Source organism: Callithrix jacchus, chromosome 22 (genome assembly GCF_049354715.1).
Source record: "Callithrix jacchus isolate 240 chromosome 22, calJac240_pri, whole genome shotgun sequence".
Taxonomy (NCBI): domain Eukaryota; kingdom Metazoa; phylum Chordata; class Mammalia; order Primates; family Cebidae; genus Callithrix; species Callithrix jacchus.
In genome coordinates, this window is record NC_133523.1 from 19,648,054 (window position 1) to 19,671,487 (window position 23,434).

At 39.8% G+C, this 23,434-nt stretch overlaps 1 protein-coding gene across 13 annotated transcripts in view; it reads right to left on the bottom strand.

Moving 5' to 3' along the window:
* Positions 1-23,434, bottom strand: part of LOC100408621 (uncharacterized) — a 65,827-nt gene that overhangs the window by 12,226 nt on the left and 30,167 nt on the right. For 4 of the 13 annotated variants that reach the window (XM_078362013.1, XM_078362012.1, XM_078362011.1 and 1 more), the window contains 2 exons: positions 4,590-4,716; positions 3,987-4,085 (listed from right to left, as the gene is read on the bottom strand). In XM_078362013.1, the coding sequence (XP_078218139.1) occupies positions 3,987-4,085; positions 4,590-4,716 (226 nt within the window). Of the gene's footprint in view, positions 1-3,986; positions 4,086-4,589; positions 4,717-14,295; positions 14,397-21,320; positions 22,829-23,434 lie in introns of all 13 variants that reach the window. The other 9 variants (XM_078362015.1, XM_078362014.1, XM_078362022.1 and 6 more) reach the window with 7 other exon arrangements.

Here is a 23,434-nt window from a genome sequence, read left to right on the forward strand (position 1 = left end):
CCAGCCTTACCAACAAGGTGAAACCCCATCTCTATTAAAAATGCAAAAATTAGCTGGGCGTGCTGGCACACACCTGTAGTCCCAGCTACTCAGGAGACTGAGGCAGGAGAATTGCTTGAACCCAGGAGGCGGAGGTTGCAGTGAGCCGAGATCATGCCACTGCATTTCAGCCTGGTGCCTAGCAACAGAGTGAGACTCTGTCTCAAATTAAAAAAAAATGCAAAAATTAGCCAGGCATGGTGGCATGTACCTGTAATCCCAGCTACTCAGGAGGCTAAGGCAGGAAACTCACTTGAACCCAGGAAGCAGAGACGGCAGTGAGCCAAGATGATACCACTGCACTCCAGCCTGGGTGACAGAGTAAGACTCCATCACAAAAAAAAATTTAAAAATAAAGAAAATAAAAGGTACTCTGCTTGATTATCCTCTTTACAGCAAAACAATTTTTCAGTAATCCCTGAAAAAATTGCCTTCATGAGAGAGCCAGGCATCATGGCTCACATCTGTAATGACAATTATGGGGCACACTCAGGTTGGAGAATTTCTACAGGCCAGGATTTCAAGACCAGCCCAGGCAATAAACAAGACCCCATCTCCAAAGTAAGTGCCTTTAGGAGACCTTTGAGATTTACAGAGGGAATTGTGAAACTCTGCTAAAGCCCAAAATTGAGGAGTGTTTTTTTCAGAGGACAGGACCTCATTCAGGTGGGAAACTACCTGATCTTGGCTACAGAACAAGAAATGGCCCAACCAACTTGGTCCCACTGAGAATTCTGAAGTTAACCCTGTAATTATTACAACCGCCTCCCTGTTACAGTCTGAGAGAGGTCCTGCCCTACCAGAGACGTGGAGGAAGATACCCATTTACAGCCACATAGTTTTTACTGTGGCCCCTCAAGCAGTTCAGTAACTCAGTTCCAGATCTCTGAGCCAAACTTCATTACCACTTTTGCCTAAACAGAAATTCACACAGTGACTTGAGACCACTCTGTGTACTCACTCAGTGAAAGCCATACCCATTCACCTGCTGATATAAGGGCCATTATATATGGACCCAACTGCAGAAACCTGTCCTACAGATCAAAGTCCTGAAGGATAAAATCTGTCCAAAAATAAAATGGAAATTACAACTACCCAAACCCTTTGTAACAAGCCACCTAAAGGTGGACCCTAGTGCAGACGCAGCAGCCTGTGACCAAGCTACAAACCCTCCACTACAAACCCAGAGGGCATCCCATCACTCTAGGCACACAACAGAAAATGATCTTTGCCTCCTGAAACCAGTTTATAAAATCGTAAGGAGTTCTTGCTCCTTCAAATTCACAGACACCAATATAAAAACATACTGTGCCCACCGTCAATGCTTCTATTTTAACATGGATCTGAAAGTGTGTGGCACAAGAATTACTCAAAAACATTTTTAAAAAGCCATTGGAATTGAAAAGAAATAAGTAAAAATTGCTGTTTGTGAATTATATGATGTTATATATAAAAAACCATAAACAGGCCGGGCGCGGTGGCTCAAGCCTGTAATCCCAGCACTTTGGGAGGCCAAGGCGGGTGGATCACGAGGTCAAGAGATCGAGACCATCCTGGTCAATATGGTGAAACCCCGTCTCTACTAAAAATACAAAAAATTAGCTGGGCATGGTGGTGCATGCCTGTAATCCCAGCTACTCGGGAGGCAGATACAGGAGAATTGCCTGAACCCAGGAGGCGGAGGTTGCGGTGAGCCGAAATCACGCCATTGCACTCCAGCCTGGGTAATGAGCGAAAACTCTGTCTCAAAAAAAAAAAACATAAACAATATATTAAAATTTGTCTAAACTAATAAATACAGTCAGTAACTTAACAAAGTATAAAATTAACATAGAAGTTATGGTTCCATACACTTAACACAAAATATCTGATACAATAGAGAAAGAAAACAATCTTATTTACAATAGCATTAAAATATTAATTTCTGAGAACAAATTTAACCAAGAAGATGAACAGTCTTTGCAATGAAATATATAAGATATTAATGAAAGAAATTAGAGAAGACAAAAATAAATGTAAAAATATTTTATGCTGGCTGAGTGTGGTGGTTCACACTTGTAATCCCAGCACTTTGTGAGGCTGAGGCAGGTGGATTATGAAGTCTGAAGATAGAGACCATCCTTGACAACATGGTGAAATCCTGTCTCTACTAAAAATACAAAAATTAGCCAGGCATGGTGACACATGCTTGTAATCCCTGCTACTTGGGAGGCTGAGGTAGGATACTCACTTAAACTCAAGAAGTAGAGGTTGCAGTGAGCCAAGATCACACCATTGCACTGAAACCTGAGTGACACAGTGAGAATATGTCTCAAATAAAAAAAATTATGCCTATGGATTGAAAGAATAAATATTACCGGGTGTGGTGGCTCACTCCTGTAATCTCAGCCCTTTGGGAGGCTGAGGCCGACATATCACCTGAGGTCATGAGTTCCAGACCAGCACGACCAACAGAAGAAACCATCTCTAGTAAAAATACAAAATTAGGCAGGAGTGGTGGTGCATGCCTGTAATCCCAGCTATTCGTGAGGCTGAGGCAGGAGAATCGCTTGAACCCAGGAGATGGAAGTTGCGGTGACCTGTATTGTACCATTGCACTACAGCCTGCGAAATAAGTGAAACTCCATCTCAAACAAAAACAAATAAAAAACAACAAAAAAGGAAGAATAAATATTGTTAAAGTGCCATATTATAAGTATTCTACACATTCAATAAACTTCCTGTCCAAATTCCACTGGCATTTTTATCATGGTAATAGAAAATACAATTCTAAAATTTATAAGAAACTACAATAAACTTAAATAGCCAAAGCATTCTTGAGAAAAAAGAACAAAGCAGAGGAACATCTTAATTCACCATTATTTATTTATTTTATTTTATTTTATTTTTTTGTGACGACGTTTTGCTCTTTTTGCTCAGGCTAGAGGGCAATGGCACCATCTTGGCTCACTGCAACCTCTGCCCTCCAGGTTCAAGAGATTCTCCTGCCTCAGCTTCGCAATTAGCTGGGACTAAAGGCATGCCACCACACCTGGATAATTTTTGCATTTTTAGTAGAGACGGGGTTTCACCTTGTTAATCAGAACCACCTCCTTGGCATCCCAAAGTGCTGGGATCACAAGCATAAGCCAGCATGCCCAGCATAATTTTCAATTTCAAACTATATTTTAAGACTATAGTAATATAGTCGGCTGGGTGCAGTGGCTCACGCCTGTAATCCCAGCACTTTGGGAGGCTAAGGCAGGTGGATCACGAGGTCAAGAGATCGAGACCATCCTGGCCAACATGCTGAAACCCTGTCTCTACTAAATAAAAAAAAAAAAAAATTAACCGGGCATGGTGGCACATGCCTGTAATCCCAGCTACTTGGGAGGCTGAGACAAGAGAATCGTTTGAACCCAGGAGGTGGAGGTTGTGGTGAGCCGAGAATGCGCCATTGCACTCTAGCCTGGGCAACAAGAGCAAAACTCCGTCTCAAAAAAAAAGACTATAGTAATACAAACAGAATGAAATATGCAGAAAAATTAACAAAGACGCCTCTAATGCAACAGAAATGACTACTCTCACACATTCCAGACATGATGCAAAAGGAGAACTAATAGTTTAACATAGAGGTTTTCAGAATTATGCAAATATTTGTGTGTCCCCCAAAAACAATTAAAAAGCAGTTAGATCGTACCGTCTCTAATATGCCATGAAGAGGACTTTGGCTCTCACTAGAAATGAAGGAAGGTCACCCAAGGAAAAGTAGAATTTTTAGAGAATTTAAAAGCATAAGACAAAAGATGCCTCCACGTGAGAGAAAAATTTAAGAAAATACTCAGGCTTCCCAAAAACTATTTGCTTTTCAACATACCTTCCCAAATCCAGTTGTAAGAACTGGCTTTTTTTTTTTTTAACCTTTGGACCTCTCATCTGTGATGTCTATTGTATTCACTTTCACCTACCATTGGGTCTGGCCACCATCTCATGTCTCTTCACATTACAGGGCTCTTTTCCTTGCACCAGACAGGTGATCGGGTTTTCCTTACAGACAGTAATACCTGCTTCATTAAAAATAAATAACATGTATCATTCTTCTATTCTCTAATTACTAACCTAGTACTGTGCTCAGTAGGAAGTATGTAATAGAATATTCCAGAAAATTAATCCCCAAATACTAATTAATGAGAGACATCTCTAAATATTTGGAAATATTTTAAATTTGTAAGTCCTTAATTTTACTACCGAGTACTTATGAATTAAAATTGATGGCAGTAAATAGAGTTTAAAATATGGGCAATGATACTTTATGCCACTAAATTTCAGGAATTACCATTAATCTAGAGGAAAGGATACAGGGTAGCTGAGGAATGTAGAAAGTTCAGGTCAAGATGAAACATGTGGAATAAATTCTTTTCTACATAAACAAATTCATCAAGATTTTCTTAAAAAAGAAATCAGAAAGTCATTTATACAAAGCATAAATTACCAAAATAAAAAATTCTACAGAAAAAGAGACATGAAACTTTTAGGATATATTAATAATTGTGTAATAAAGTTATTCTCACCCAAGAAGACCAGGTTTCTGTAGTTCTCTAACATCACATTTCTATACAAATCCTGCTGAGCAGGGTTCAGGCATTGCCACTCCTCCAGAGAGAATTCTATGGCCACATCCCTAAATGTCAGTGTCTCCTGAAAAACACACATGCACACATATATTTAACAGGTGGCCATGGGAAGAATTTCTTATTTGAGTTAAGGTGAAATGACAGCGTAAAGACAACTGGTTCTAACTTACAAAAATAACAAATTATTCAATAATTTTCAACGCAGAAATATTCTCTAATGTATTCTCTTCCCTTGAGGGTAGAGGAAGGCATAAGATACACATCACCAGTGCCTATCTGATAGTCTTCTGGATGATAAACTGTGGATGGGAGACCCTATAAGTATGAGGAAGGAGTTAGAAGCCTCAACCTGTTCCCATATAAATAATGAAGAAGAAAATAACTAGAGATATAACTATAGTGGTTATTCCTAGGTGATCTTAGTTATTCACAGGTTATCTTAGATATTCATAGGTAACCATTAAGATATATATACATATACTCAGCATAATCTTTTACTAAAGCCTCTCAGGTCAAAGTATGAACCTAAGGTGACACTGTGAAAGAAGTGACCCTAACGCAAGATACTCTAAGCCCTCTGTCACGCCCACGTAAGGGCTGCTGGAGGGTGCCTTGGCTGTGCAGCAGCGCCAGCACTGGGAAAGGGCCTGCTGTTTAGCCAGCTGTGGAAGGGGACGTTTATGATGTCTCCTTCTCCAGAGGAGCTAGGAGAAAACATGGCTACCCCAAGCTCTTGTGGTATGTGACATCTGGGGACTTAATTGTCTCTATGTGATGCTGTGCTTCAGTGGTCATATTCCATGTCCACTTTCATCTTCCGCTTCTGCACCTGGTCTTTCTTTTTCTTAGAAGATATTAGTAATACTAACATAAATCTCAAGGTCTTTATTCTTTCTTGACAAGTATGAAAAAAAGTGTTGGCGTATTATGCTTCTTACCTCATCTTGGCTACTTGAAAGTTCTGGGCCGCCATTCCTATGGCACATAATGTACTAGACGCTACCACTGACAACCATGACCTCACCCTACCTACCCTGCCCCCTGCTTTTTATTCAATAAAAGTCAGAGTGTCCAGGTACTCGGGGCCACTGCCGGACTCCGTGCTTTGGCTGGCAGTGGACCCCTGGACCCAAACTCTGTTATCTCTTTCTCAGTGTCTTGTGTCTTTTATTTCCACAGTTTCTCATCTCCACACCTGTAGAGAGGGGCTCACAGAACTCTGTAAGGGCTGGACCCTACAATAAAATATATAATTAAGGATATAAACACAAATGTATACATTTTTTAGTGTTATATTTACATCATGATGAGTTGTGTATTTTTTCAGACAAAGAAAACATGATGAGTTATAAGGTAACTCTCAAATTTAAATGTACAATAAACTAGAGATCCTGTCATGACAATTGTTTTTTTTCCCAGAAGATTTGGAATAAAGTGTTCGTTTTTAAAATTCTAATGAGGTCACTAGTAATGCCAGTGTTCTTGACCCAAGAAGACTATTTTGTCAAACATTCAGTAAGTAAAAGAGACTGTTGTCCCCAATTTTTCTGGCCTGTAAACAAAGACAAGAGCCGGCCAGGCAAGGTGGCTCCTGCATGTAATCCCAGCACTTTGGGAGGCTGAGGTACTCAGATGACGAGGTCAAGAGATCAAGACCATCTTGGCTAACATGATGAACCCCCGTCTCTACTATAAATACAAAAATTAGCTGGATGTGGTGGCACAAGCCTGTAGTCCCAGCTACTTGGGAAGCTGAGGCAGGAGAACTGCATGAATCCAGGAGGCAGAGGTTGCAGTGAGCCAAGATCATGCCACTGTACTCCAGTGAGGAAAAAAGAGTCTTCATTTTCCAAAGACAGATAGGTGCAAAAAATAAAAAGTAAAAAAAAAAACCTAAGAAAAAATGTCAGGTGCCAGATTAAATGTGATGGTTTATGCACATTAGTTGCATAAAGATACTTAACAATGAAGAGAAAAATAATTAACTCTATAGTTAACAACAACAAAAAAAGAGAGCTCTTTAAGCAAGTAAAGTATTAACATCAACTACTCAGAACAATTTCTCATGATGTGCTATTGCACACAGAAAAACAGCATCACTGCTGAGGTACTGCCCCTCAAAAAGTCAATTATAGACTGAATTTAACCATAAAGAAAAATTAGTTTAAGCAAAGGTGAAGATATCTTCCATATTCTATACTTTTTACAATGATTTTAAGTAATCTTTCTTTAGCACCCTAGAGAGCAGGTATCTCTCAATAATTTTTTCAGAACTTCCTGGGTAATAAATGCCATCCCGTTTAAATAAGCATTTTCTTAATCCTGTTCTGCACAGTGCTACCGGAGAACACAGATGAAACCTCAACATTACATCTTCTCCATCTTTACTAATGACCTCAGCTTTCCCCCAACAGGAATCATGAGTATCCACATCTTCCCATGTTCAAGAGCAACAAAAAGAACACTTTTAATATGGAAGATCATAAATTCATGGTAGGAATTCTGCATTGCATATAAGAAGCCATGATGTAGAGAAGTCTCTGGTACATAGGAAAGAAATATTTTTTAGAGACTCCTGACTATCACAACATTTTAAAAAGTACTTGGAACAAACTCATTGGGGAGGAAAAACACAAGGAGAGAAGTAAAGCTTTGTGAGTCCTAAATGCCTGGCACTCCAGGAGGCAGAGTGGACACAGCTCTTGATCTGAGACATGTTTAGCTGAAAAGAAGCTATTTTTCCTCTTTTTCCTCCTTCTCTGGAAAACATTTTCAGAGAAGATTCTCTGGACAAGTAATACCCGTATCATGAGAAAATGCCCTTAAAGACTCAGCACCACCTGCTTACCTGCTAGTCTCACACCCACAGACAGAAGGACCAAGACCAAAAGGTCCACCCATTTCTCTCCTTTAAAAGAGAAGAGATTCAGAAACAATGAGCTTCTCCATGGAAATAAAAATATCCGTTCTTCTTCTCCCATCTGCAGGTGCCCTCCTTGCCACACACACCAGCAATTTCTGCTACTGTAATGGAAATACAAGCCACATTGCCCTGTCCCTACCAAAGCAAACATGACACTTAACTCTCAGGAATGTATCTTGAAGCCCTCACACTTGATTCTGGCCTCACCTTAGAGTCATACGAGGCACTTAATTAAAATAACATGAATGCTTCCATCCAGAACCATAAACAAAACCAGTGAAAAGGGCACAAGTAAGACTTCTGCAAATTGACCATGACATCTGAATGAGAAGAGTGGGCTGATAAGCACTGCCTCTCAAGCTTTAATGAGCTTAAAAATTACGTGGTAATGTTGGTCCCACTGTTTAATGTGAATCTGCAGGTTTGAAAAAAGTCCATGAATGTGTGTTTCAAACAAGTCCCCTGCCAGTGCTGATCTTGCTCCCCTGGATTCATTATTAGTAATAGTTAGAGAAAGCAGGCACAGCAGAGATTCCCTTATACTCAGCACTCTTGTCACAACATAAATACTTCTGATACAAATGAAGACAACCAATCTCCATCCTAAAGTTTCATAGTCTTTGCTGGCTCTTTAAAGTTTTCAGAGGAAACAGAAAGCAGCAATTTCTGAATAAGTCTGCATCTGAAAAACAACATATACACACGTAATAATACAATGTTTATTAAGCAGGTACTATCTACTCAAGAGTATGTTACAAAGCACTGTGCTGGGAATAACACATTATGTGATTTCATCCTCATAACACCCTGGAAGTTGATATCAACATTCAATAATTCCCAGATTTAGATAAAATGTCTGCCATTTCTATTTCTTCCTGTTTCTCTGTCATTGATTTTTTTTAAATGTATAGAATAAAAGTTAAATACTGACAGATGAGAGGAATATACAAAAGTTTATGTCATTTAGAGAAATTTTTATGTGTTTATATTTAATTTTTGTTACTTGTGGAGCAACTACTGGATCTGCAGGAATAGAACACAAGTTACTAAATGGAATGTTTCTCTAAGCAATGGTTTTAACACAAAATTTAAAAATTAAAATCCTAAAACATATATTTATTTTTCTCATTTACTTGCGTTTGCGTTTCTGAAAATGTGAGCACCAGCTCTAGAAAAGCAGCAGAATTCACCAGACAAAACTCTTATTTATTAATTTATTTGACAAATTCTTGCTCTGTCACCCAGGCTGGAGTGCGATGGCATGATTATCCATTTGTTGAATGACCGTATGAAATGGATGCAATTAGCTTATCCGTTTGAGTCACCAGACCTCCTCTTTGTCTTTCACCCAAGTACCAGGAAACTGGAGAAACTCTCATGTCAGTACCAACTAAAGTTATCTCTTGTATGAGGGAAGAAAAAAAAAAAACAGGATTATTTCCTTCTCTTATACTGAGACAAAAGCAGAGTTAATCACTCTCTTTAGTCCGACACAGTTATAACCTGGACTTCCTCAAATGTCTCAAAGATGGCTAGGTGATTATAAGAGGGTTCTTAGTGAGCTGGGGCTGATGGCCCAATGATAAACCAGGCTGGAGAGACTCAGGCTGACTGTAACTAGAAAACGTAACCACCTTGGTGGAGCTCTAGGACCTGGATCACCAATCCTGATTCATTCACTTTTAGGTAAGAGGATCTAGGACACTCTACTCCAACATTGTATTTTACAGGTAGGTATAGTTGTGGTCATAGTTCTGGATGCTTTGTGGCCTTGATCTCTCACTATTAAGATGCTTATTTAAAAATTAAAGATTATGTCATCAGACTGTATTTACACCTGGAACCTTTCACATTACTGTAGCAGGTCACTGAACAAGATCTGAAAATCTCAAAAAGCCACACTCTCAAAGGGGGATTTTAGATGTCTATGTTGATATCTCACAATGGAGAAAATGCCTCCTTGTTAAGTTTTCTGTATATTCTCAATCCAAAGTCTAGTCCTGTCTTGTGAAACCCACGCAGAGGCAAGACCTTATGTGCAGATTCTAGGTGGGATCAACCTGGCTTGCCTCCTTGGGTGTTACAGCAGAGCACAATCAAAGGAGAAATCTCCTCTTAGAGGCTGCTCTAATACGCTCTAAGTAATATGTCTACCTAAAAGGAAAAGGCTCAGGCCACATGAATATAAGTAGAGAGTTCACTTGGGCTAAACATGAGGATTGTAACCCTGAAGCAAAGATACATCCTCCAAAGACTGAACAACAACAGCAACAAAAGAGAATCCCTGAATAGGCCAATAACAAGCTCCAAAACTCAATTAGTAATAAATAGCCTAACAACAACAAAAAAACACAGGACCAGACAAATTTATAGCTGAATTCTACCTGATGTACAAAGAGCTGGTACCACTTCTACCAAAATTATTTCAAAATACTGAGTAAAAGGGACTATTTTTTAACTCATTACATAAGAATAGCATCATTCTGATACCAAAACCTGGCAGAGATAACACACAACATAAAAAGCTTCAGGCCAATATCCAAGATAAACACTGAAGACAATATTCTCAAAAAAAAATACTGATAAATCAAATACAGGAGAACCCCAAAAAGCTAACCCAGTGTGATCAAGTAGGTTATATCTCTGGGATGCAAGGTTGTTTCAACATACAACAATTAATAAATGTTATTCAGCACATAAACAGGACAAAAGAAAAACCACAAGACTATCTCATTAGATGCTACAAAAGCTTTCAATAAGATTTAACATCTTTCATGTTTAAAACCCTCAAAAAGCTAGGCACTGAAGGTACATACTTCAGAACAGTGAGTCACCTATGACAAACTTACAACCAACATATTGAATGGACACAAGCTAGAAGCATTCCTCCTTGAAAACTGGCACAAGGATGCTTGCTCTTAAAACTCCTATTCAACATAGAATTGGAAGTCTTGGCCAGAGCAACCAGGGAAACGATGAAAACAAAAGGCATCCAAAAAGGAAGAGAGGAAGTCGATCTATTCCTATGTGTAAATGAGAAGATCCTATATCTTCAAAATATTACAGTCTCAGCAGAATTTATTTTAAAGGGGGGAGAAGGATTTTATTTTAATTTTTTTAGAGACAGGGTTTCACCATTTTGAGCAAGTTGGTCTCGAACTTCTGATATCGTGATTTGCCCACCTTGGCCTCCCAAAGTGCTGTAATTACAGACAAGAGCCACTGTGCACAGCCAGAAAACCTCTTTAAACTGATAAACAACTTCAGCAAAGTTTGAGGACACTAAATCAGTAGCATCCCTGTACATCAACAACATCCAAGTCAAAAGCCAAATCAAAACTGTAATTCCTTTCACAATTACCACAAAAAGAATGTAGAATATCTAGGAATACAGCTAACCAGGGAGGTGAAAGATCTCTATAACAAGAATGACAAAACACTACTTAAAGAAGTCAGAGATGACACACACAAATGAAAAACACAATGTGGGCCGGGCACGGTGGCTCACGCCTGCAATCCCAGCACTTTGGGAGGCCGAGGCAGGTGGATCACGAGGTCAAGAGATCCAGACCATCCTGGTCAACATGGTGAAACCCCGTCTCTACTAAAAATACAAAATATTAGCTGGGCATGGTGGCGCGTGCCTGTAATCCCAGCTACTCAGGAGGCTGAGGCAGGAGAATTGCCTGAACCCAGGAGGCGGAGGTTGCAGTGAGCCCAGATCGTGCCATTGCACTCCAGCCTGGGTAACAAGAGCGAAACTCCGTCTCAAGAAAAAAAAAAAATACAATGTATGCTGATGAATAGAAAAGATCAATATTATTAAAATGACCAAACTGCCCAAAGACCTTTACCAATTTAATGCTATTCCCATCAAACTACCAAAAACATTGTTAACAAAACTAAAAAGTAACTATTTTAAAATTTATATGAAGCCAAAATGAGCCTCAATAGCTAAGGAAATTTTAACCAAAAAGAACAAAGCTGCAGGCATTACATTACCCCACTTCAAACCACACTCACTAGAGGGCTACGGTAACCAAAGCAGCATGGTACTGGAACAAACATACTCACAGACAAATGCAACAAAACAGAAAGCCCAGAAATAATGCCCCACACCTCCAACAATCTGATCTTTGACAAAGCTGACAAGAAGAATGTGGGCAGAATTCCTTATTTAATAAATGTGCTGAAATAACTAGCTAGCACTATGTAGAAGATTGAAACTGGTCACCTTCTTCTCTCTCTCTCTCTCTCTCTGTATACATATATATATGAAGATAAATTAAAGACTTAAATGCAAAACTTAAAATTATTTTTAAAACCCTGGAAGATAAATAACCAAGAAAATGCCATTGTAGGCATAGAAATGAGCAAAGACTTTATGAGGAAGATACAAAAGGAATTGCAATAAAAGCAAAACTTGACAAATGGGACCTAATTAAACTAAGAAGCTTCTTCACAGCACAGGAAACTATCAATGGAGTAATCACACAACATACCTAATAAATAAAAATATTGGCAAACTATGTTCCTAACAAAGGTTTAACATCCAGAATTCATCAAGAAGCAAGTTTATAAACAAATAACCAAGAAAAAAAAACTTCATTAAAAAGTAGGCAAAAAACATGAAAAGTTCTTTCTATTTATTTATTTATTTATTGAGACGGAGTTTCGCTCTTGTTACCCAGGCTGGAGTGCAATGGCGCGATCTCGGCTCACCACAACCTCCGCCTCCTGGGTTCAGGCAATTCTCCTGCCTCAGCCTCCTGAGTAGCTGGGATTACAGGCACACACCACCGTGCCCAGCTAATTTTTTGTATTTTTACTAGAGACGGGGTTTCACCATGTTGACCAGGATGGTCTCGATCTCTTGACTTCGTGATCCACCCGCCTCGGCCTCCCAAAGTGCTGGGATTACAGGCGTGAGCCACCGCGCCCGGCCGAAAAGTTCTTTTTAAAAAGAAGACAAACGTGGCTAACGAGCATGTGCAAAAAATGTTCACCACTAATCACTGGAGAAATCAAAAGAAAAAATGAGATACCATCTCACAGCAGTCAGAATGGCTGCTGTTAGAAAGTCACTAAAAGGCCTTTGGGAGGTTAAGGTGGGTAATTCATTTGATATTATCAGTTTGAGACCAACCCAGCCAACATGGAGAAACCCCATCTTCACTAAAAATACAAAAATTAGGATTGGTGGTGCACATCTGTAGTTCCAGCTAAGATGTGCTGGTAACTAAGACAATAATCTATTGAACATAAGAGGTGAAGGTTACAATGAATTGAGATCACACCACTGCACTCCAGCCTGGGTGACAGAGTGAGACTGTCTCAAAAACAAAAAAGTCAATAACAGATGCTGGCAAGGTTGCAGAGAAAATGGAATGTTTATACACTGCTGATAGAAGGGTAAACTAGTTCAACCACTGTGAATAGCAGTGTGGCGATTTCTCACAGAGCTGAAAACAGAATTACTATTTGACCCAGCAACCTCCAAATTGGGTATATACCCAAAGAAATATAAATTACTCTACCATAAAGGCACATGCACATGCATGTTTATTACAGCACTGTTTGCAGTAACAAAGACAGGGGCTGGGCATGGTGGCTTATGCCTGTAATCCCAGCACTTTGGGAAGCTGAGGCGGGTGGATCACCTGAGTTCAGGAGATTGAGATCAGCTTGGCCAACATGGAGAAGCCCTGTCTCAACGAAAAATACAAAAATTAGCCAGGTCTGGTAGCACACACCTGTAGACCCAACTACTTTGGAGGCTGAGGCGGGAGAACTGCTTGAACCTGGGAGGTGAAGGTTTCAATGACCCAAGACCATGCCGTTGTACTCCAGCCTGGGTGACAAGAGTGAGACTCCAATTCAAAAAAAAAAGTGTGTGGGGGGGGACTCCCACAATGTTCCTCAAGTTCAATAATTAGATCAAGCTGCTCACAGAACTGAGCAAAACAATGTAGTTATGCTTACTAGCTTATTATAAAAAACACTACCCAGGAAGAGTCAAATGGAAGAAATGCATATGACAAAGAAAAGAGGTGGGGAACGATGAAGCACATACATAATCTGGGTAAATAGCTGTGATTAAGAAAATTCGTCATTCTTTGTGTTCTCTAGAACAGTTTATGGAAAGAAGCACCTTTCCCATTATGACTTACATGGTGCTCCCTTTTCTTATTTATCGCATAGCCAGACACAGACTGTCAGAAGCATATTGAACCAGAGCAACTCCATTTTGAATAGGGGCTGAGTAGAACAAGGCTGAAACGCACTGGACTGCATTCCCAGATGGTTAGGCATTTTAACTCATGAGATAGGAGGTCAGCACAAGATACAGGATGTAAAAACCTGGCTGATAACACAGGTGCAGTATAGAAGCAGGATAAAACCCACCAAAATTAACATGGTAATGGGAGTGTTATCTCTGGTCATCCTCTCTGTTACACTTCCACCAGTGCTATGAGAGTTTACAAATGCCATAGCAACATCAGCAAGTTACCCTTAATAATTTTGTTTTTGTTTTTCTGGGACGGAGTTTCGCTGTTGTTACCCAGACTGGAGTGCAACGGCATGATCTCGGCTCACCACAACCTCTGCCTCTTGGGTTCAAGCAATTCTTCTGCCTCAGACTCCCGAGTAGCTGGGGCTACAGGCGCGCACCACCATGCCCAGCTAATTTTTGTATTTTTAGTAGAGACGGGGTTTCACCTTGTTGACCAGGATGCTCTCGATCTCTTGACCTCGTGATCCACCCTCCTCGGCCTCCCAAAGTGCAGGGATTAGAGGCATGAGACACTGCACCCGGCCTCCTATAACAGTTTAAAAAGGAGAAGCATAAATATTCCACGCTTGTTTAGCATATAATCAAGAAATAACCATAAAAATGTGCAAGCAGCACATTTCTTTACTTTATAAAAAACTTGCTTTTGGTAGTGCACGGTGGCTCAAGCCTGTAATCCCAGCACTTTGGGAAGCCGAGGCGGGTGGCTCATGAGGTCAGTACATTGAGACCATCCTGGTCAACATGGTGAAACCCCGTCTCTACTAAAAATACAAAAATAAATTAGCTGGGCATCGTGGCGTCTGCCTGTAATCCCAGCTACTCAGGAGGCTGAGGCAGGAGAATTGCCGGAACCCAGAAGTCGGAGGTTGCGGTGAGCCGAGATTGCGCCATTGCACTCCAGCCTGGGTTACAAGAGCAAAACTCCGTTTCAAAAAAAAAAAAACTTGCTTTCACTTTACTCTGTGGATTTGCCCTGAATTCTTTCTTGAGCAAGATCCAAGAATCCTCTTCGGTTCTGGATCAGAACTTCTTTCCAGTAACATCTTTCCAGCAACCACTAAGGGAGTATACTGAAAGACCTTTGACCCAAAGGAAAATCATCTGTGTGCTCGAATTGGCTGACTTTGGGTGACGGGGGTGCATATACCTGAGTAAAGGATAAGACTGGATCAGAGGCATAACTTAGGGGAATTAGAGTCTCTCCTAAGAGTGGGTTAAAGGCTCCTTTTAATAAAAAGCAAGGATGCTTGACTGAACTTGAATTCGAGGCCCAACTTAAGAAGGTTATATTCCTTCCTAAGATTTAGAAAGTTAGATTTCTCTCGGTAAAATCCATCTCAGCTAAGAACAGGTTTGACACTGAGATATTCATTGCTCTTCTCTTTGGATCAGTCTTCCTTGTGCTCTTTGCTGATGGCTATGGGTGACAGAACTAGGCATCTATAGGACCATGGGACATGGGGATCTTTTCTTCTCCAAAAGGGAAAACTTCAGTGCTAATGGGACTGCTGGAAAAATCTCTGCTACCAAGGAGCGAACATCTGAACTTTTTATTATTGCTGTAATGGGAAGGTCTTTGTCTGGCTCCCTGAGCTCTTTGCCTTCCCCACCCTGCCATAAACAATGCCTTTTCTCTTTTCTATTACTCAGAGTAATAACCATCTTGCCCAGAGACCACGAGTTGAAACTCCTGATTGCAGCTGAATTGACAATGACAGGGCCCAACTAGGGACAAGTTTAAGTCTTACCAGTTTGATATCGGTTGCTAAGCAGAGTGGCTAATGTCTATGTTTGTCACGCATGTTTTTCTCTGGCCAGAAGAGGAAAAAGATCATTTTCCTTTGTGTTGTGGCTTGGCCCCCAGGGCTGTGGTGCACCCAGTCATGTCACTAGGGCCACTCAGGGAAAGGAAACCCAGAAGCCTGGCATGCTGGCAAAAACAGTAAAAATTTCTTACCAGACTTCTGCCCTCTATGCAAAGTGATTAAATGAATTGCTAAAAAAAATTACTGTTTATCTCCTGTGTAAAGTTCTAATTAATTAGAAAATGCATTTGTGAGGCTAGTCTTAAGCTATCACACATCTGTTGTACTTTGTGCTATAAATCTGTCTTTCTGTATTGTTCTGTCATTAAGAGGGGTACCTTAGGATAGAATGCAGGACTAAGACCCCTTAAGGCTGCTGTTCAGGTTGGTCCAGCAAAGTGTTCAGTCATGTCTTTGGATGCTTGACCTTGTAACCACATGACAGTCCTTTCTCTTGGTCTCCACCATCAATGATGGCCCAGGTTCAGGGTTCAATTCCCAGCTTAGGGAATGATTACTTTCTTGTTTGGTATTTGGGTGATTTTTACTATTTGTTGATTCTCTTACCCTCCAGGAACCATCTTGCATTTTCCTTTTCCAGAACACCTGTGAAGTTACTTTTAATAAAACTAAAAAGCCAGAGATATTGGCTATTTGACCTGAGTAAACTCTGGTAATAAGAAATTTAAAAGGACTTTTTAAAAGAGCACTATGGGTTAAAAGTCAGCTTAATTAAAAGCAGATATTCAAGCTCTAACAGCCTGGAACTCCTTGGGAAAAACAGAAGGGGCATGACAGACTCTGTTTTGGGAAACACCCCCTTTTTCTCATGAAACCCCAGGAATTGAAAGTGGATAGATCCTTCTCAAAAGCTAAGTTTCTGTTCTGTTCTGTTTTACATTGCATTATCTGGTATTTCTGACTTGTGGAGTATCAAAAATTACTTCATATTATAAAAGAATTTTGGTATATATTAACTAGGTGAGAAATATACTTTTCAAATGGCTAATGCGAGTTATAAGGAAATACTCAGCTCTTCACATTTGGATCAGAGAAACATACTCTTGACCCTCACTGTTAAATACAAATGTCTTCAAAATATAAACAAGTGTTCTAAATTATATACGTCAGATGTTAGATTTACCAAATACTTTCTGATCATAAATTGGTTTTTTGACTTATAAGAATTCTTCAATTTACCTATCTTGAAGCCATTAAATTATAAGACTTCCCTTGGGATGAACTGATTCTCTCCTTTTTAGATCCAAGATCTGATGTAAAAATGGGACCCTTAATTTAGGGAAATGTTTTGTTTTCCAGCTCTGTTTACTGTTTAAGCCATAGAAACTACAAGCTTTCCTGACCCTGGGCTCCATCCTGAAGCCAGTAATCCAATTCAGAAACTGACAGGCCGGGTGCAGTGGCTGACACTTATAATCCCAGCACTTTGGGAGGCCAAGACAGGTGGGTCACCTGAGGTTGGGAATTCGAGACCAGCCTGACCAACATGGAGAAACCCTGTCTCAACTAAAAATACAAAATTAGTTGGGCATGGTGGCACATACCTGTAGTCCCAGCTACTTGGGAGGCTGAGACAGGAGAATCATTTGAACCCAGGAGGCCGAGGTAGCAGTGAGCTGCAATGGAGCCACTGCCCTTCAGCCTGGGCAACAAGAGAGAAACTTCGTTTCAGAAAAGAAACTGACAAAGAAAAGCCTTACAACTACTGAATCTTCTGTCTGTGTATTTACATATGTTGTGTGTATGATATGAAAGAACTCTGATTAATTGGTTTCAAAATAGTAAGAGCTTAAATCAAATATTTTGGCAGAAAACTAAAAAGTCTAATGCCTTTTAGTTCACGTGACAAATAATCAATTGAAAATAAAAACACTTTTAATGATCATAGGGAAAATAAAAATGTATTTATAATATAAAAATTTGTTCTAAATTATGTAGGTCAGATATTAGATTTACCAAATACTTTCTGGTCATAAATTGATTTTTTGACTTTTAAAAATTGTTCAATTTATGTATCTTGAAGCCATTAAATTATAAGGCTTTGGGACATATGAAATTAGCCATGCCCCCTAAATATACAAAGGTTATAAAGAAAAGAGATTTTGGGCAGACACAGTGGCTCATGCCAGTAATCTCAGCACTTTGAGAGGTCAAGGCAGGCAAATCACCTGAGGTCCGGAGTTCCAGCCTGGCCAACATGGTGAAACCCTGTCTCTAAAAAAATACAAAATTTAGCCAGGCGTGGTGACAGTTGCCTGTAATCACAGCTACTCAGTAGTCTGAGGCAGGAGAACTGGTTGAACCTGGGAGGCAGATGTTGCAGTGAGCTGAGATCACATCTGAATCTTAAAAAAAAAGAAAGAAAAGAGATTTTATATATGAAAAGATCATAGATAGTAAATCATTATCCTAAAATTAAAGGACTTGCTATTTAAAAAGAGGGATGTTGCCCGGCACGGTAGCTCAAGCCTGTAATCCCAGCACTTTGGGAGGCCAAGGCGGGTGGATCACAAGGTCAAGAGATCCAGACCATCCTGGTCAACATGGTGAAACACCGTCTCTACTAAAAATACAAAAAATTAGCTGGGCATGATGGCGCGTGCCTGTAGTCCCAGTTACTCTGGAGGCTGAGGCAGGAGAATTGCCTGAACCCAGAAGGCAGAGGTTGTGGAGAGCCGAGATCACACCATTGCACTCCAGCCTGGGTAACAAGAGCGAAACTCTGTCTCAAAAAATAAAAAAATAAAAAAAATAAAAAAAATAAAAAAAAAAAGGAGGGATGTTTAGGATGAACAAAAAAGTCTAAACATATGGTAGATGATCTGTGTAATAATTCACTAAAGGAAATTTATGCAAAAAATGTTGTACAATTTAAAGGTCATTAGGCCTCTTAAAGATGTCACAAAATGCCACTATGACTCTTTACTGTACAACTTGCCTACTTTACAGATGCGTAAAGCCTGCGACACATCAAGTTAATACACTGCAGTCAGTCCTTATATGCACTTCTGTCCTAGACTCCACATCTAGTTCACAATTAAAATCCCTTCCTTACCAAAGTTTTCACCAAAAGTGAAAGTTGCTAAGAGTTAACATTGTAACACATAATTTTAACTATGAAAATACAGTTTTATGCTAGGTATGCAGAGAAAGTGAAATGTATTTTTTATAAAAGATTATAAGAAAACATAGAAAGGTGGATTTTTTCACCTAGATTAAAAAATTAAAGGATTTTTTTAAATTAGAAAGCATAAAACTGGAGATTAAAACAAACTGTGAAAGATTTGTTAAAATTTAATTGCAAAAGAGATTTTGTGTGTGAACATACTGACTAAAGTTAAATGGGTATCATTCAGTTTTTCTATAAATAGAACATTGAGATAATAATGATGGCTTCTCTTAACTCACTGATTTACTCTTTAACAATAAAGACTTTGTGAAGAGTTATAAAAGGTTTATGAGAATGTTACCTTATGGTCAAACATTAAAATTGGATAGATTTGTCTAGAAAGATTCATTAAGAACTGGGTTTGACATCAATAATACATAAATACCATAGTAAAATTTGGCTCATTTAGTATAAAAATCACACAGAAAACTGTTAAATGTGAAATAATGTTTCACTATTATTGAACTATGTTGTATAAATGTTATTGGCATGTGTTCCAAAACTCTGGGAAACTCCTGTAATTCTAATATGACTAAGTGTACAACATTAATAATCACAATTCTTACATAAAGTTATTGTATGCCACAGAGCTAACCAAACTTCATTCTCAATCATTTTTTTTTACTGTGACTACACTAAGACTTTACTATCCAATCGTCTTCTGTTGATCCTCTTCAAAAGATGATTTATTCTTAACTTAGGACTTTGACAGATTTTGTTGTTTGTTTTTTGTTATTTTGAGAAGGAGTCTCATTCTTTCACCCAGGCTGGAGTGAAGTGGCATAATCTCGGCTCACTGCAACCTCTGCCACCCAGGTTCAAGCGATTATCCTGCCTCAGCCACTTAAAAAGCTGGGATTACAGGCACCCGCCACCACACCCAGCTAATTTTTGTGTTTTTACTAGAGATGAAATTTTGCCATTTTGGCCAGGCTGGTCTCAAACTCCTGACCTCAAGTAATCCACCTAGCTCACCCTCCCAAAGTGCTAGGATTAGAGGCATGAGCTACTTCATCCCTTCGACAGATGTTCTTAAATGCAAGCTTATAATAACTTTAGGAATTGTGACATTAGAAGAGAGAATAAATTTTAGTATTTATGGGAAGTGAAATGTTCATGACTATCAAACAGAATAGGAATTAACTGAAGGGACTGAACTAATAGAAGACTAAGTAATATTTTTGACTTTGCATAAAATGTCACTGATCCTTTGGTTTGTTTATCACACTCAAGAAACTCTGGGCCAGGTGTGGTGGCTCACGCCTGTAATTCCAGCACTTTGGGAGGCTGAGGCAGATGGGTCACCTGAGGTCGAAAGTTCGAAACCAACCTGACCAACATGGAGAAACCCTGTCTCTAATAAAAGTACAAAATTAGCTAGGCGTGGTGGCACATGCCTGTATTCTCAGCTACTGGGGAGGCTGAGAAAGGAGAATTGCATGAACCCAGGAGGCAAAGGTTGCGGTGAGCTGAGATCGCATCATTGCACTCTAGGCAACAAGAACAAAACTCCACCTCAAAAAAAAAAAAAAAAAAAAAGAGAAAACTGAATAGTTAGGCAAAAAATATCATCACCCCTATTCAGCATGAAATAGTTACAGAAAACGAATCTTCACTCCTCTACAATCCTTAGGAATAATGGTGCCCTTGTAGAAAAAAAAAAGAGGCGGGAGATGTCAGAAGTAGACGGAACCAGAGAAAATCAATTTTGAATAGGGGCTGGGTAAAACAGGGCTGAGATTACTGGGCTGCATTCCTGGAGAGTTAGGCATTCTAGGTAACAGGATAGGATAAAATGTCAGCACGAGATACAAGTCGTAAAGACCTTGCAGATAAAAGTTTGCAGTAAGGAAGTCAAATAACATCCACCAAATCCCAGCTGTAAGGAGAGTGACCTCTGGTCGCCCTCACTGCTACACTGCTCCCAGTGTCATAACAGTTTACAAATGCAATGGAAACATCAGGAACTTACCCTATGTGGTCTAAAATTGAGAGGCATAAATAATCCACCCCTTGTTTAACATATAATCAAGAAATAAAGAGAAAAATGTGCAACCAGCATCCCTCGGGGCTGTTCTGTCTATGGAGTAAGCCATTCTTTTATTTCGTTCTTTTTTTTTTTGAGACGAAGTTTCGCTCTTATTACCCAGTCTGGAGTGAAATGGCGCCATCTCGGCTCACCGCAACCTCGGCCTCCAGGGTTCAGGCAATTCTCCTGTCTCAGCCTCCTGAGTAGCTGGGATTACAGGCACGTGCCACCATGCCCAGCTCATTTTTTAATATTTTTAGTAGAGACGGGGTTTCACCATGTTGACCAGGATGGTCTCGATCTCTTGACCTCGTGATCCACCCGCCTCGGCCTCCCAAAGTGCTGGGATTACAGGCTTGAGCCACCGTGCCCGGCTTCTTTCCTTTCTTAATTAATATTTTTTTTTACTGTACTGTATGGACTCACCCTGAATTTTTTCTTGAGCGAAATCCAAGAATCCTCTTGTGGGGCTTGAATTGGAAGCTCTTTTCAATAAGAACTCTGCACATTTTCTTCTTTTTCCCATTAAAAGAATCAGCTGAATTTGTCTCCAGCGGTCTAAATAAAATTTTTCACAGGCTCCAGAACTTTGAACTATTCTCAGTCTGAGTCAACATACAACCTCATTTTATATCTCTTCTAAGAGCATGATGACTTCACAATAAAATATTCTCTGATCTAAAAATCTGATTTTTCACCCTTCATTTGCCATTCCACTCCCACCTTCTCTCTAATCTTGTTTGCTGCTCCCTAGAAAAGAAAGCCCCTGTCTGCCTAAACTTTGCCATCCTTTCTTTTGTGTAAGACCCTCTCAGTCCCCTTTCATCTTAACCTTAACTGCATTTAGCAGTAAGTCTTCTTCCATAACTGGGATGCGCAGGCTGAGACATCTGCAGGAAAGGCATGCCAGAAGAAAAATTAACGTTGCTTTTAAAAACTTTTTGCAAGCTCAATATTAGCCTTAGCTCTTAGTCACTGGGCTCAAGATTTAATTTCCATGTTAGTTACTCACTTGGTTTTTGAAACTACACGTTTGAAAAATTCAGCAAAATTACTCACAGTGTTCATGTAAGGGAAGGATATTTTAAGCTACTTATATTTTATACATAAACAAAAAAAGCAGAAGTGTCTATTCCTATCAGATAATATATTTATTACTTTTATTAAAAATCATGTAGTAAACAATGAGTCATATGGGAACACTTCTAGGTGGTACCAAATTTCATCTCATAAAACTCAGAAATCAAGATAATAAGACGTGAACAGAGATATTCACTCTCAGAAATTTACCCTCCTAAATGAATCTATGTAACTCACCAATTATCTACCACATTTCTCATGAAAATGTATTAATTGGCCGGGTGAGGTGGCTCATGCCTGTAATCCTCGCACTTTGGGAGGCCCAGGCAGGCATATAATCCCAGGTCAGGAGACCAAGAGCAGTTTAGCCAACACGGTGAAACCCCATCTTTACTTAAAAAATACAAAAATTCGCTGGGTGTGGTGGTATGTGCCTGTAATCCCAGCTACTCACGAGACTGAGGCAGTAGAATCACTTAAACCTGGGAGGAGTAGGTTGCAGTGAGCCTAGATCTTGCCACTGTACTCCAGTATGGGCAACAAGAGTGAAACTCTGTCTCAAAAAAAAAAAAATACGGCCGGGCACGCTGGCTCACACCTATAAACCCAGCACTTTGGGAGGCTAAGGCGGGTGGCTCACGATGTCAAGAGATCGAGACCATCCTGGTCAAAAAGGTGAAACCCAGTCTCTACTAAAAATACATAAATTAGCTGGGCATGGTGGCGCGTGCCTGTAGTCCCAACTACTCGGAAAGGTGAAGCAGGAGAATTCCTTGAACTCAGGAGGCGGAGGTTGCGGCGAGCCGGGATCCGGACATGGCACTCCAGCCTCGGTAACAACAGCGAAACTCCGCCTCAAAAAAAAAAATAATACCAATAAAATAAAATTATACCTTTCAAGCCCTACTAATGTAATACAATTTACATCTGAAAAATTGAGATCAAAATAAGTAAACAAATATTTTTCAACGTGACAAACCAGGCAGTGCTGATTAAAAACAGATGTGTCCGACTTATGTTTCAAGTCACGCCATTCAATCACTTGAGAACCACCCATTCAGGAGACGCTGCATCATGCCCCAGTGACTGCCCAAGGGGCATTTGACTTTGCAGGTTCTGACACCATCTCTCTGGAGTCACTTTTTGTTTGGTCTTTTGGGACACTATTTTGTCTGTGACAAATTTTTGGCTTTTTAACACTTTCTTTCACTATATTTCTTTCATTATCTTTCTCCACCCTTAGAGAATACAGGGGGCAGAGATTATTTCTGTGTTTTCCCCTCAGTACCAGCATCTGACTGGCTGACCAGCAATGTGTGCCAAGAAATAAAAGCTGGGTTTGGTGTAGACAATTTTAATGCCTCAGGGGTTACATTTTCAAAAAAAAGAGTACACCAGAAGATTCCTCGGAGCCCCAGGGCATCCACTTGCTTCTTTGAGAGGAAACATTTTATACCTCA